This window comes from Mustela putorius, unplaced genomic scaffold, assembly GCF_011764305.1.
Source record: "Mustela putorius furo isolate JIRA1106 unplaced genomic scaffold, ASM1176430v1.1 tig00003870_pilon_pilon_pilon, whole genome shotgun sequence".
Lineage (NCBI taxonomy): Eukaryota > Metazoa > Chordata > Mammalia > Carnivora > Mustelidae > Mustela > Mustela putorius.
This window is the reverse complement of record NW_025422022.1, coordinates 361799-376603: the sequence shown is the minus strand read 5'-3', so window position 1 is coordinate 376603 and position 14805 is coordinate 361799. Positions and strand designations below refer to the sequence as shown.

At 39.0% G+C, this 14805-nt stretch overlaps 2 protein-coding genes across 4 annotated transcripts in view; both read left to right on the top strand.

Annotated features, from left to right (window-relative positions):
- MYLK4 (myosin light chain kinase family member 4) overlaps positions 1–14805 on the top strand; it is a 77814-nt gene that overhangs the window by 28348 nt on the left and 34661 nt on the right. The window lies entirely within an intron of this gene.
- Positions 13328–13624, top strand: LOC101681153 (60S ribosomal protein L37a-like). Its single transcript, XM_013056771.2, has one exon. It carries the CDS (start codon positions 13343–13345, stop codon positions 13607–13609), a length of 267 nt encoding a protein of 88 aa, XP_012912225.2. The 5' UTR covers positions 13328–13342; the 3' UTR covers positions 13610–13624.

Here is a 14805-nt window from a genome sequence, read left to right as displayed (position 1 = left end):
TTTTTTTTTTTTTTTTTTTTTTTTTTTTTTTTTTTTTTTTTTTTTTTTTTTATTTTTTATTTATTTATTTGACAGACAGGAATCACAAGTAGGCAGAGAGGCAGGCAGAGAGAGAGAGGAAGGGAAGCAGGCTCCCTGCTGAGCAGAGAGCCCGACATGGGGCTCGATCCCAGGACTCTGGGATCATGACCCGAGCCGAAGGCAGAGGCTTTAACCCGCTGAGCCACCCAGGCGCCCCTTATTCAGCAGTTCTTTCAAGTAAGTCTGAATTTTACTAACCACACCAGTATCAACAAACATTTGAACAATAGTCCCACATTCAGTTTGTGCTATTATGTAGCCAGTATATCACTTAGAAATTTTATGTAGCTTCTAGACAGAGAGCTCTAGCTATGGTGGAATAAACACATACAGATTTAGACCCTCACAATAAAGAAGGCCAGAGGTGTTGGCTTATAGCCAAAGTCTCTGAAATTCTCTGGCCTTTTCTGCATGGTCCCAAGGTGGTTGCTGGAGCTCCTGCCACAGTCTCTGCTTTTCTTAGAGCCTGAAGAAGGAGGGGCAATGGAGGGAAAAAAAAATCTTTAAAGCTTTTTATTCTTTTATGCTTATATCTCCATAGCTACCCCATTTGCCAAGGAGGTTGAAAGAATGTAGCACATTATGCAGTAGCTCAGGTATCCGTTAGAAGGGAAGATGGGAGAAGGATGTTGGATGGGCAATCCATGACACAGGCTCTAGACAATGCTTAGGGTACGTATGGAATCATGGGCAATACAGGGGCTTCTCAGTGTATGGGTTGGAGACCACAGGGTAGATGTTTAGGACTTCTTCCATCTTTAACACTCTCTGATACTGTGACATCTTGGTGTGCTGAGTTTAAGGCATTTCTCAGAGGAGACAGCAGGTAGTGAAAAGAGCACTGAATGCAGAATTAAGTTGTGGCTACGAATCCTAACTATCGGCCAGGAACTTGGGCAAATTGTGTAACTTCTCAGAAGCTCAATTCTTCCCTTACAAGAAGGAAATCAGAATGCTTTCCCAGAGGCTCCCTGTGAGGATTGAGTGAGACTTTGCACAGTGTCAAACACGTAGTGCCCACTCTACGTGACTTTGAGTTGAGGAGTGTAAGGTCATGGTCTACACTCAGATCTGGGGACGACCAGGGGAATGTGATGATGTGCTGGACTTTGCCTTGAATCCCACTCGGTGGTGCTGAGGCATACATACCCGTCACAAGGCCATTTCCCAATACCCAACAGTGTGTTGCAAATGACTCGACCCCAGAAGCAGGTGTCAATCGGATTGCAGAGGTGTGAGGCCTGCTCCATCCTGCGTGTCTGTGCTCTGGAGGTCTGTGTCGGTATCTGCTTTATATTTCAGGATTTTCATTTCTTATACTAGTTCATTTACAGATGTTTGATCAGGTGTGAACTTCTACCAAGAAGACTATAAAAAAGCAATTTAACAAGTGAGTCTGAAATACCATATGAAGGGTCAGACTTTACACAAATTACGTACTGGACTTTAAAAATGAACAAAGTTGCTCTTTCTTTTTCATTTCCTTGAGACGCTCCTGGAAGGAAAGTTCAGGAGTTCAAACTGCCTGTTTTGGGCTGCTGTCCAGGCAGCCACCTCGCCTTGCCCTTTCTCACACTGTTCTCTTTCCCTGAAATGTCCTTTTCCTTCTATTCACTGGCAAAAATGGATTTATCTTTTAGGGCCTGGCTCAAGCAACGTCTTCACTTCAAAGCCTTTGATAACCCTGGACAGAGGTGAAAGAAATCTCTCTTTGTCCTATGCTGGTGTACTACCTATCTCGCATCTTTCCCATAATAACATTAGGAGTTTCGGGAGAACTTCCCATGTGCCTGACACTGTCCTTAGTGCTTTACATATGTTCATTCAGTGCTCATAAAAACGTGATAAGGTAGGAGCTCTGATTATCTAGGGTAGGAGCTATGCTTATCATTAGCTGTGATTACCCTATTGTGGATGAAAATTGAGGCACAGAAAGGTTCAGTAGTTTTCCCAAAATCACACAGCTAGAAAATGGCCAACTTAGAATTTGAATCCAAATTCTTAAACAATTACAGCACATGCATAATTATTTAATTATTTATTAATGTGCTTATTAGATTCTCTTACTAGATTATAAAGAATCCTCAGGGGCTCTGTCTTATTTCTCTGAGCATATCCAACATTATTTCTTGAAAAAAATATATATAGTGTGTGTATATATATGTATATGTATATATGTACATACATATGTGTATATGTATTTATCTTGAATATATATATTGTGTATATACATGTATATGTATATATGTATATATACACACATTGTGTGTGTATATATATATATTATCTATATTTATTGATATATCTATATATCTGTATCTATATATCTATGTCTATATCTAAAATAGATAATATATATAGGCCTGGGTTAGCAAATTCAGACTGTACAGAAAACTTTATTTTATTTTTTTAAAAAGATTTTATGTTTATTTGACAGACAGAGATCACAAGTAGGCAGAGAGGCAGGCAGAGAGTGAGAGGGGGAAGCAGGCTCCCTGCGAAGCAGAAAGCCCAATGCAGGGCTTGATGCAGGGCTTGATCCCAGGATCCTGGGATCATGATCTGAGCCAAAGGCAGAGGCTTTAACCCATTGAGCCACTCAGGCGTCCCATGTACAGAAAACTTTAAAAGTGGACAGAGATTACTCTGTGGTCCCAATTCAAGTTTCTCTCTTCTTCACAGTAAACACTGTTAATCATTTCTTGTGATTTCTTTCAGAAGTTTTTATGTACATATCAGTATATATGCAAAGGCTTTAAAGGATTTATCCCAATAGGATCACACTTACACACATTCTGATCCTTGCTAGTATTTGATAGTCTATTTTCAACCTAAAAAGTAAAAGAAAAACCAAAGAAGAGATGATTCATGTTTTGATTATGATGCCTTGAAAACTTCACCTCCACCAGCTTCAATATATATGAAAACTCCACCGACCTAGGGTCCATAAAAATTGTTGTCATTTAAAATTGTTGGTCATGGTACTAAATCCTGTTTTTAAAATGTTCTAACCACATGTAAGTAACCTCAAATTCTTTAGGGAAGAGAAAAAGAAATAAAGAAAGAGATAATTATCTAGCTTAACCAATGCACTTATCAACAGTGCATATGCAGAATCTTTCATTTTTGTTATTCTTGTGCATTTACAAAGAAGTATTTATTGGAGGTTTTTTTCAGGAAAGGGAACTGGGGAAAAGAGAGCTTTGAGTGTGGTGTGAAGACTCAAAAATTCACAGTGGCAGCAGTCTTGAGAACCTGGCTGGTGGGTGTGTAACAAACCATGGGTTCCTGCCTAGCAGAGAAAAGGTTCCATAAATCTTGGATTTTCCAAAGAACTTTAGTTTCACACATGCTCTGAGTTCTTCTACTGTGCAAACATTTCATCTCCTTCTCTGGCAGGGAAAACACCTTCATTTTCCATATGGTGCAAATATGTACCTCTTTCAGAAATGGAAAGAGAACAAGTATTTCTGCAAAGGTGAACCAGAGACAAACAGGTATTTGTTTGTGATTTTGATCCTCACCTACAGACTGGACACCTGAAGCAGGACCAGCTCATTCTTGAAAGTCAGCAGGAAGCTTTGACTCAGATGCCCTTTAGGGATGTACTCCTTTTCGTCTTAGCAAATAAAATCTTCTGTGCTCAGCCTTTCATGTAGCCAGGAAACCTTAACATGGCACTTTTCTCTGTCCACAATTGTCTGGTTAGCCTACTTTCTCTCCAGAAAGTCCCCCAAAACAAAACATATATTAGCTTCAATGACTTAAAAAATTATGGCAAAATATAGTTTAAAATAGACCATCTTAACTATCTTTACATGTACAGCTCTGTGGCTTCAAAGAATATTTACACTGCTGGGCTATCGTCACCACCATCCATCCCTAGAACTTTCTCATCTTGCAAAACTAAAGCTTTGTACCCATTGAATACTAACTCCCCATTCTCTCCTCCAGCTCCTGGTAAACATCCTTCTGTTTTCCGTTTCTATGAATTTGACTCTCTTAGGTACCTTGTTTATGTGGAATCATACACTATTTGTTTGCAATGGGCTTATTTCACTGTGCATGTTTTCAGAGTCCATCCATATTGTGGCCTGTGTCAGAACTTCCTTCCTTTCTAAGGCTCTATGTATATACCACACTTTGTTTATCCATTCACCTGTCAATAGATCCTTGAGTTGTTTCCTCCTTTTGGCTATTATGAATAATGCTGTGAACACGAATATACAGATGGTTCTTTGCTTTTAGTTATTTTGGTTATTTTGGTATAAACCCAGAAATGGAATTGCTGGATCATATGGCAATGCTATGTTTGTTTATATATGTATGTATTTTTGTTTTTCGCTGCTATATCATTCCACAGTAGCTGCACCATTTTACATTTCCACCAACAGTGCTCAAGGGTTCCAATTTCTCCACATCCTCACCGACACTGTTTTTTGTTTTTTTCTTTGTTTTTGTTTTTGATAGTAGCCATCCTGATGAGTAGCATCTCATGGTGGTTTTGTTTTTTGTTACTTTTCACTAAAAAAGAAATTCATTCTTCCTTCTGGGTTCAAGTGGGAGTGGCCATGACTTATTTGTGTTTTGAAGACGAATAAAAAACACAAAGTTCTCGACTGAATGGTAGCTCAGGGCACATTGGCCAGCCTATCCTTGGTCCTAAATATGGAATACGACCTTTAAATGGTACTGGCTGGGAAACTCTGCACCACCTGGCCATCCGTGCTGGTCCTTAATGACCTCCCCAGGGGATTTCTGACAGTTAAGCGTGTCCTGACTCTTGGGGTGGGGAACTCCCCCTCTCTCACGTAATACCAGTGGCGGCTTTGTGTGAACTCTTATGTAAGAGGGAGACTGTTCTTCCAAGCATCAGGGTCATGCTTGGACACCTTCTATTTCAGCAATGGTGACAGTCTAGATGTAGAAATGCACAGAAATGTCTCCTTTGCCAGTAAAGAGAGGATTCAGAGCAAACACCATTTGTGCAGACACTTGAGAATGCTTGTTTGTGGAAGACTAAATAGTAGTGTTTAAGTTGTTTTTCTTTTTCCAAAAACACTTCCACATTTGTCCCCATATCTTAGCCTCCTAGTAATCTTTGGATCTAGTAGAAAGTATGTCCATTTGGCAGAGAAAAATATAGTCTTTGAGATATGAAATGCCTTCCTCAGGGACACACAGCTGGTAAGCAGAAATAGAACTAGAACCCAGGATGCTGGGTTCAATTTTGTTGGAGATGATCCCACCTGGGAGTTAACATTTTATAGGTTTGAAGAGCCTCTTTTCTCCAGGACTTTTTATGACTTGAAGCACAGTACCCTGCCGAGAAGTGCAGAACAGCTTGTATCTGGCCCTTTCACCATAAAGTCTTAGTGTGAAAGGAGTAGGACTCTGACTCCTTGAAGATAGGCATACCTCACAGGGCCTTCTTCACCTCAATACTCCTAACCCTTAGAAATTTGGTTTGGTTAATCTTGCTTTAATTAAATTTAGAAACCACTGCTTATGACTTTCATGATCATTAAAATCAACTTCTCAAAATATGAGTGTTATAGACTATTGAATATTCTAGGTTTTTATTGTTAATACTTTGCTTAGCTCAAGTCAGAGATCGCTTGAAATTTTGTATCACTGATGATATTCTCTGAATAATTGGTGGTTTCCTACTGGGTTTTAAAAGGCCCGAGGTAGACACCCAGGCCTGGGCAGAGCTCATCAGGCTATTTGCAAACATGCAAGCCTCTGCATAAATGGTCCATCCTCTGGAATTTGCTAACTTGAGACCTATGAGACCTGCGTGTCAGAGAGAGCACATGGGTACTTAAGAACACAGCCGGTGAACACCATTGATAGACAAAAGGGAACCAGCTGGGACTTATGGCTTCTCTCCACAGAGGTCATCCATCAGCTCAGGTGGCCCCTGATGAATAAGAGCCCCAGAACATGATGAAGCTGTTGTTACTGGGAGGGTAGTGCTTGAGGGGTTTAGATTACGATGAGTATTAGTGGGAACACGGTGACCGTTTCTTTAAATAAACCACTTAACAGTAGTCTTTCTTCTGCTTTAAAACTAAAGCTGAGAAAAAACTTACTTCAAGGGCAGACTCTGATATGTGCTCTAAAACATATTCCCCTGCATAATGTATAACTATTATTTTTATTGTTTATATCAGTGTAGAAGTACCTTTGGAGGGAAGAGCATTAGTGACTGTAGGAAACAAATATTACTATATCTTGCTCTCGGGAGTGAAATCCTCAGCATCTACTTTAAAATTACAGACCTTAAAATGTGCCTTATTTTTTTGTTTAACCAAATATACCCAACTTTAACCATTACTGAAAAACTGTTTTTAATTAGTGGATTCTATTACATGCCAAACGCTGCCTCAGATCCCATTCCAAACTATCCTGACACCTCATAGAACCTCAAATAATGCCATCCCGTTAAAGCTTATTCATGTACCATCCCACGGGGCTGACACTCCACAGAAGAACTCATGGAAAACAACCAGAAAATTTTCTTCTTGTGCCATACTAAAACACAGTTTGAAAATAAAAAAGAGACTCTTCTGCTCATTTTCTCTCATCCTTACTGAGACATTTGCAAGAGAATTTAATGAAAAATTGGAAACTAACTGGTAGTTAAGAATATTTAGTATATAGCACCATCTGGGAGTGAAAGTAGGGGTTTGCTAACATATCAACACTAACAAAAAATTGTAGCTTGCATTCATCAAGAAAATGTCATGCTAAACTCATCCCTTTTCTCATGGGATGTGGGAATGCCATGACTTAGATTGATTTCTGCAATTGAAATCTATGTCTAGTGGGAAATTCAGAGACATATAAACTGGATAACAGAAGGTTGAAGTTGTAAGTAATTAAAACACAAGACTCAATGTGTATTAATGAATGGATTGATAGGAATCTAGAGCTGTGGTTTTCAGTATGTGCTCTGCTGCAGCATGCATGGAAGATGACGGTTGCTATCCTTAGACTTGTATACATGGGTGCGGGCAGGGCTGTGCATAGCACAGCAGACTGGCCACAGGTCCACCCCATCTGTCTCACTCAAGAAAAAAACACCTGGCAGGGCACCTAGGTGGCTCAGTTGGTTAAGTGTCTGCCCTCAGTTCAACTCATGATCTCAGGGTCCTGGGATCAAGTCCCACTTCGGGCTCCTTGCTAAGTGGGGAGCCTACTTCTCTCTCTGCCTGTCACTTCCCCTTCTTGTGTTCTCTCTCCCTGTCAAATAAATAAATAAATAAATAAAATCTTAAACAAACACACCTAGAGATGAGTTAGTGCAAGTTATAGTATTATGAAAAATCAACATACCACTCTGATTTGGAAAAGAAAATAAAAGGCTTACAGATTTCCATACCTTGTGCATTGTTAGTAACAAACTATTCGTGATGCTGTGAGATATCGGCTGTGATATTGCAGTACTATAAAATACTCAGCCCTTTGTCCCTTGATCTCACCCTGTTCAACATTTTAAAACCAACTTTAAAAATTACTAAAAAGTGTGCTTTGAATCTCCTAAGGAACCACATGGCTTGAGAGCTTCTAACACTACCAAAAATGAAAGTGGAGAGCAGGAGGGAGGCATCATTCAACACTGGAACTAGCTTTCAGCGCCGGAAAACCTATAGATGAAGGAAGCTTTAATCCAATATCTAAAAAATTTATTTTTAATAAGGTACCTTTGATAACTCTATTTAAAGAGTTGTTTTCCTATAAGTCATGTTCCAAATGGACTTTTCTTAAAAGAAATAATGATAAGAATGTCAATGTGATCAATTACTATCTAGGTAATTATTTTTTAAAAGGTGTTTCTTATTTTAATGGAATATATGTGCAAGTATGAAAGATTTTATTTATTGTCAAATCTTAGCATGTCCTCAACACACACTGATAGTTTGGTGAATGAATCTCTGGTTCCCCAGACCTGAAAGAGGAGTCTGAATGTGGTGACAGAATTCACTTTCCACTAAGACGAACTTTGCAAATTCAAGGGATAGCACCCTAGCAAGCTAACCCTAACGCACTTGTTACCAACCCTTGACTGCACATTAGAGTCACATAGGTTGCCAGAGAAAATATAAGGCACCAGTTAAAATAAAACTTCAGATAAACAATCAATAATTTTTTTAGTATAAGAATATTGTATGGACCATAGTTATGCTAAAAAATGTATTTGTTTTTTATTGAAATTTAAATTTAACTGAGCATCTTATGCTTTCATTTGCTAAATCTGAGAGCTATAAGCCTTGAGAAAATACCAAAGTGTGGGCTCCACTCCACAATTGTGGATACAATTGGTCTGAATGAAGACTCCAGGATTGGTGTTTTTCAAAGACTCTCCAGGTGATTCTATCATGCAGCTAGGACTGGAGGGTCATTGCCCTGTCATGAATGTTTTGACTTTGAACGTTGTTCCATGACTTCCGAGTGTAAGCTTAACCTCCTTTTCAAGGGATCTCTTGCCTTAGTTTCCCACAACCACCATCAGTGAGCTGTGGATCCACAGGCTTCATGTAAAGTGAGAACCACTAGGCAGCCTTGACCTCTCTGACATTCCTTAGATAGGGGGGCTTTTATTTTAGGAATTTCTCACTATTCAAATATTTGGGAAATGAAATGTTTCTGTGCAGATACTGGGTTCCTTTTGGTATCTCAAACCATTGCATGAAGCTTAAGCTGATCCAGGCCTCAACATAGTTCACATGTGTGGCTTACCATGGTGGGTTCCCTGAATCCTCATAATGAGCCTGTTATACCTGAACCCCTACACCAAAATACTCCATCTCCTGAGGATGTACCAGATACTAGGATTAGGCTCTGCTGGTCCCTGTTTAAATTTTTTTTTAAAGATTTTATTTATTTATTTGATAGAGATTACAAGTAGTCAGAGAGGCAGGCAGGGAGAGAGGAGGAAGCAGGCTCCCCACTGAGCAGAGAGCCCGATGCGGGGCTCGATCCCAGGACCCTGAGATCATGACCTGAGCCGAAGGCAGAGGCTTTAACCCACTGAGCCACCCAGGTGCCCCCCTCTCCCCCATTTAAATTTTTGATGGTGTGTGCAAGAGCTGAGTCTAGACCTCAAACCTTGGTTGTCTTTTAGAGGCTGGAGCTGTATCATTAGACCTGAAATCAGTACATAGTTCATTAATAACCATAGGCAGACCTTTCAAAATGTAGTCTTCTTGATTGGAATTCACAGCAATGTTTCTCTGGATTCCCATTTGTTCCACTTTGTTCATTTGTTGGATTCCTGTCACCATTCAAGGGCTCAAACATTGGAGCTTGCCATGGCTTTGGATTCTAAGATAGGTGAGCTTATTTTATGAACTACGCACAGTGGGAGGATGGAGGGTTCTAACGCATGGCCCAGATCTGGCCTTGTCTTGCACTGAGTGGGACCTGACGCTTCACTAGAAGATTAACAAATAGGAGACAAGTATCATTGCGCTATTGACAGAAACTGGAATAACAGGAAGGCAAGCCAATGTGGGGTATCAAATTGTTAAGTTTTAGTTTAGATATTCAGAGTTCAAAATTCTTATACCATGTCCAGATATTAAGATCTAGTAATCGCTGGGATTATGGGAATAAAACATTTTAAGATCGTTTGTATGGAGTTGAGTGAAAGAATTGGTGAATTCTTCAAGAGGAATAAATCTTAGATCAATGTTCATAGATGTCAACTATACCGGTAAATGAAAAGACCGGTAGAGTGTTATGATGACCAAAATAAGAAGAAATGTCACACAGCTATCAGTTTCTGATGACGCATGAATAATTAGTACCACTAACAGGATAAGGTCTAAGCAGAAGAAATCAAGGGATCTTTTAAGAGAACAGGAACCATCAGAAATCTGATAGGTACATGGCTTACCAAGAGATGTTAAAGTTTTAAGATATTTTTAAAAGTGTCATATCAGAGTTGCTCATTTAGAAAAAAACCAGATAGTGTTTGCAGGGTGATGTGCTAGGTAGGAAAATACACTGAGGTGTTGAAGCCAGAAGGTGAACCCAGGCCTTCCTATAATATAAAGACTTCAGCATTGAGGGAGCCATGTAAGGAGGAAACCAGAACTTGTAGGTGTGAGTTGGAGTATGTGAGTCACAAGCCAAAAGATTAAGAGGACTGGAACATATAGTCCTGGTAGAAACAGAACAACAACCCTGGTGAGAAGCTGAGAGCTCTCAGAATCTCTCAGTGTGTTAGGAGGAATCTCTGTGTGCGACTTATCCCCGCACTCCCTCAGTCTAATAAGACTAATGGCTTAAATCAAAGCAAATATATTTTTTGATATTGGATAATTCCTTCCATTTTGTTAGCAGAGGAAATGGAAAGGTGAGCCATGATTTTTTTTTTCCCCACAGCCAAAGTTTATGGCAGTGAAACCTATATTATATGGCAACTTTGTGGAGCTGAACTTTGATAAGTAGAGGTCAACTCTTTCATATCCTCTGAAAAGTGATCCATAAAAGCATTGAAGGAGAATGTACCAAAATACAATGCTTCAAGACAAATTTTTTAAAAGTGGAACTTTCATCAAAGAATATCAATCATATGCACACAGTTCTATTATTTCTAAGCACAAGGATACAAATATATTTATATACTCACTGTCAGCTTTTTCAGGTTCTAGTTTGCAGCTAGTATTCTTTGACTGGAACTTGAGCTTAGAAAGGGAACTTATTTTAACATTATTAGTTATTAAAATGAAACATTATTTAGATATTAGGTTGGGGGTAATTCTGTTAAAATTCTTATTTTTAAATTTTAATAATGATATTAGGTCATCTAAGGGGAAAGGTTATGTATAGTCTGCAGACATTAATTTGGTTAAATCAGTATTGATGGGGCAATATTTAATAAAAATATGGATGATTGTGAAATGTATGTGAATGGTATGCTGTTTCATTAAAATATATATCCACATTATATAATATACTAGCCCTACTTATTTAATCATTTTTAAAAAAAAATTTTAGGATTTTGAGTTGAGGAATTTTTGCAGCTGGAGTCTCCATTTTATAGAATATGGATTTTCATAGGAGTTGTAATTCTCATCTGGTTAACTCTCTTTAAAATTCTAAAGAAAAACTGCATTTGACTTGACATTTATTGTAACAACTTTCAGTAGAGAAAATTTTGTGGCGATTCTAATTATAAGAATTCATAAAATGTACTTAACACTATTATAACATCTACCTAGAACTTACTTATTTTTAAATAACACTACTTCTCTATTAGATGGGAAAAGTTGGTGCCAATAGAGTAATTCTGTGGGAGTGAACAGAAAATGAACAACAACAAAGTAATAGTATGTGAAGAAGTTCAGAGTTGACCGATATTGCTAGTAAGTTATATATATAGGTGTGTGTGTGTAAATGTATTCCACCAGTAATGAGGTCAGTTTGAAAAATATATTGCTTATAGCTGAATTAAATAAAAATGAAACATTTTACAATAATTGTTAAATGCCAAATTGAACTGATCTCATTAAATGTGAAATTCAAGTATATTTAGACTATTGCCTAAATTTTAATACATGAACATAATGAGATATGACCAGAATAGTTGGAAATAGTTACTTCTTTTTTTCCTTTTAACAGTTTCTCATTTCACAGTTTAGATTTATTTTCTGGAATTTGATGAGATAGCTTGGTGCATGAGTATGAAGTATGTAGACCCTGCATGAGTATGAAGTATGTAGACCCTTTCAGTCAATGGAGGAGGAGCACACACATGTATTGGTCTATGATGTCTTATACAAGTATTTTGCTCATAATAGTTACTTAAGACTAGCTTTGAGTTTAAGTCAGTGTTCACAAAGAAGAGAAAGTTCATTAAGCACGTTGAGAGAGGTGCAGCTGCATGTAGTAAACACAGATGGAGTACACTTTTATGAAGGCTCCTAACTGAAAACAGACTTTAATCCTGTTCCTGGAGTACCCACAATTGAACTTTCCCATCAGTGATTGTGCATTTCTGCTGCAGAGACCAGCTGTCACCTCATCATAGGCATGTATTTATGTCTTGCTCTCTGGGTGTAGTCTAGCATAATCCCCAGGAGGGTAGAAGTGCAAGTCTGCAATTGTTTTTTGCTTCCTATGGAAATACATGGCATGCATGATAGTGCGCTCCTCTCACCTCACAGAGAGTTCCAAGTGGGGCTCTTCACAAGCCAAGGAAAATAAGCCAGCCACTCCCCATTCTCAGGGGATGTCTAGCCTAAGGCTAAAGATTCTCTTCAGATAGTTACTGCAGGTGCTAATAGAGTTTTCTTAATCCTATCCATCATTATGTCTTATTTGAGAAGGATTTGTTTATCCTCCAAACAAAAATAGACACTTTAAAGCTTACTTGACCTGTGTACTTCCTACAATAGTAACCCAGTACCAAAATATATTTTAATGCTTATGCTTATGCCTATACCTAACACAATCTATAGCTCCCTACTTTTTTAAACATCATAAAAAACTGACATATAATAACAAATGAAAGGCCAAGAACTATGTGTACATTCAAAACTGTATTGTGATGGGTGGATTTTTAACGAGAAGAAATAAAGGTTGAGACTGTATGCCACAATGTCCTATTATGTTTTTAAGGATGAAGGTGCTGTGGGAAAAATGACCAGTAGTATCAACAGCCTTCCTCTCAGCAGGAACACGTTAAACATGGTTAAATTCTATACTTAGGTGAAATTGGATAGAAGCTGATTTCTCATCTCCAGTTGAGCTGATTGGGCTACGTTCTGTCAATCTTTTAAAAGAGAAATCTAGTTTATTTAGGAATAACAGAGGAATTGCCATTCAGGACAAGCAAACTAAGGCAACCACTTGCCTATGAGAACAAAAAAGGGAAGTGTCCATTTATAAAGAAAAGGAAGAATTTGAAGGTGTTGTTTTGAACAAAAGTTCATTGGAGAAAGAGAAGTTTGGAGTGGTGGCAGCTTCTCATTGGTTGCAGGCACTGGAACTAGTGGTGGCCTGTCATTCGCTCTAGGTTGGGCAGGGAGAGGAATTCTCCCTTTTTCTTGCTGGATTTTGGAAGCTGTGACAGGTGCCATGAACATGAGAATTACCCCCTTCATGGCCTCCTGGCTCCAATTTTGTATTAAGTTTCCTTAACACATTTTCACATTTCCCCCATTTGAAAGAGATCTTTCTTCAAAAAGATTGCTGATCAAGAATTGGATCATTTAGCTCTCGGGGCTCAGACCTAGTTTGAGGCGACATGGCTAAACGCACCAAGAAGGTCGGAATCGTGGGCAAATATGGTGCCTCCCTCAGGAAGATGGTGAAGAAGATTGAGATAAGCCAGCACGCCAAGTACACTTGCTCCTTCTGTGGCAAAACCAAGATGAAAAGACGAGCTGTGGGGATCTGGCATTGTGGCTCCTGCATGAAAACCGTCGCTGGTGGCGCCTGGACCTACAACACCACTTCTGCTGTCACAGTAAAGTCTGCCATCAGAAGACTGAAGGAGATGAAAGACCAGTAGAAGAGCCGCCATTTGAAACATTGCTAGCCTATAATAAATGGGTTAATTTATGTAACAAAATTAAAAAAAAAAAGAATTGGATCATTTATTCCTCGGTACCAGGAAGGACCTTTTCTGTGAGTACTGAGATACTAAGGAAAGCACTACATAAATCGATCATGAAAAAAATTTGCTCTCAGTAGTGATGGAGGTAAATAAAGTGAAGGTTGGGAAAAATAGAATGGTGGGGGTTGACAATATTGTTTATGGCTTGGAAGTCCCAGACGAGCTATTTGGTTTCTTCACAGGTAAAAATAAGAATGTCGCAGGGACTGATACAGGGGATAAGGGGGCCCTGGCCCTTACCGTTTTATTATAGGCTTAATGTCTTGAAGGGGCTCTTTATTTACAGATATTGATTAATTATGGGGAGAGGTTTTGGGGGATCTATTTGTATCTTAATAAGAGATGCACTGTATATTCTGACAATATCAGTTGAGGATTTACCCAGAAGGGTGGTAGCTGATCCTACAGGGACAAATGATTAGCATCCTTGGAATTAGCTCTAGGGGCGATCAGAGACATAGCAAATAAAAGATGTTGAGTGTCCTGAGATTTACTAGGGGGTTATTTTGGTTGCTGCTGTGAAATTCTAGAATCATTTCCCTCTTTCAGGAGAAAGAACTTCCAGCATGATATTTTCCTAGGAAATCTTGACCCAATAAACCAACAAGGGTGGAAGAACTAAGGAGAAAAGGATGGGTATCTCCTAGAGCGCCTAAGCAGAAGCGGATCATTAGACATATCAACCTGTTACGGTTTATCAGAGACTTTCACTCTTTGAACTATTTAGGACGCTGAGGCAGGGGATGTTTAATGGTTGTGGGTTTGAACACTGGAGTGTAGCTCCGGTGCCAATCAGGAGAGAGAGAGACTCATTTCCAGTCTGGAGCGTGGTTTCTCCAAGCACATTCCAAGTACAGAGAACAAAGGAGGAGAGTGTCCTTTCATGGAGGAGAGGAGGAATTTGGAAGAGGTTGTTTAGAACAGAATTTCACTGGTGCAGAAATGAGAGTTCGTAGTGGTGGTGGCTTCTCACTGGCTGTAGGTGTTGGAAGTGAAGGGTCCTCTCATTGGCTGCAGTTTAGGGCAGTTACCAGGGTTGATAGGAAATCTTCCTTCTTCCTGTGGAACTAAGCAAGCTACAATGAGTAGCA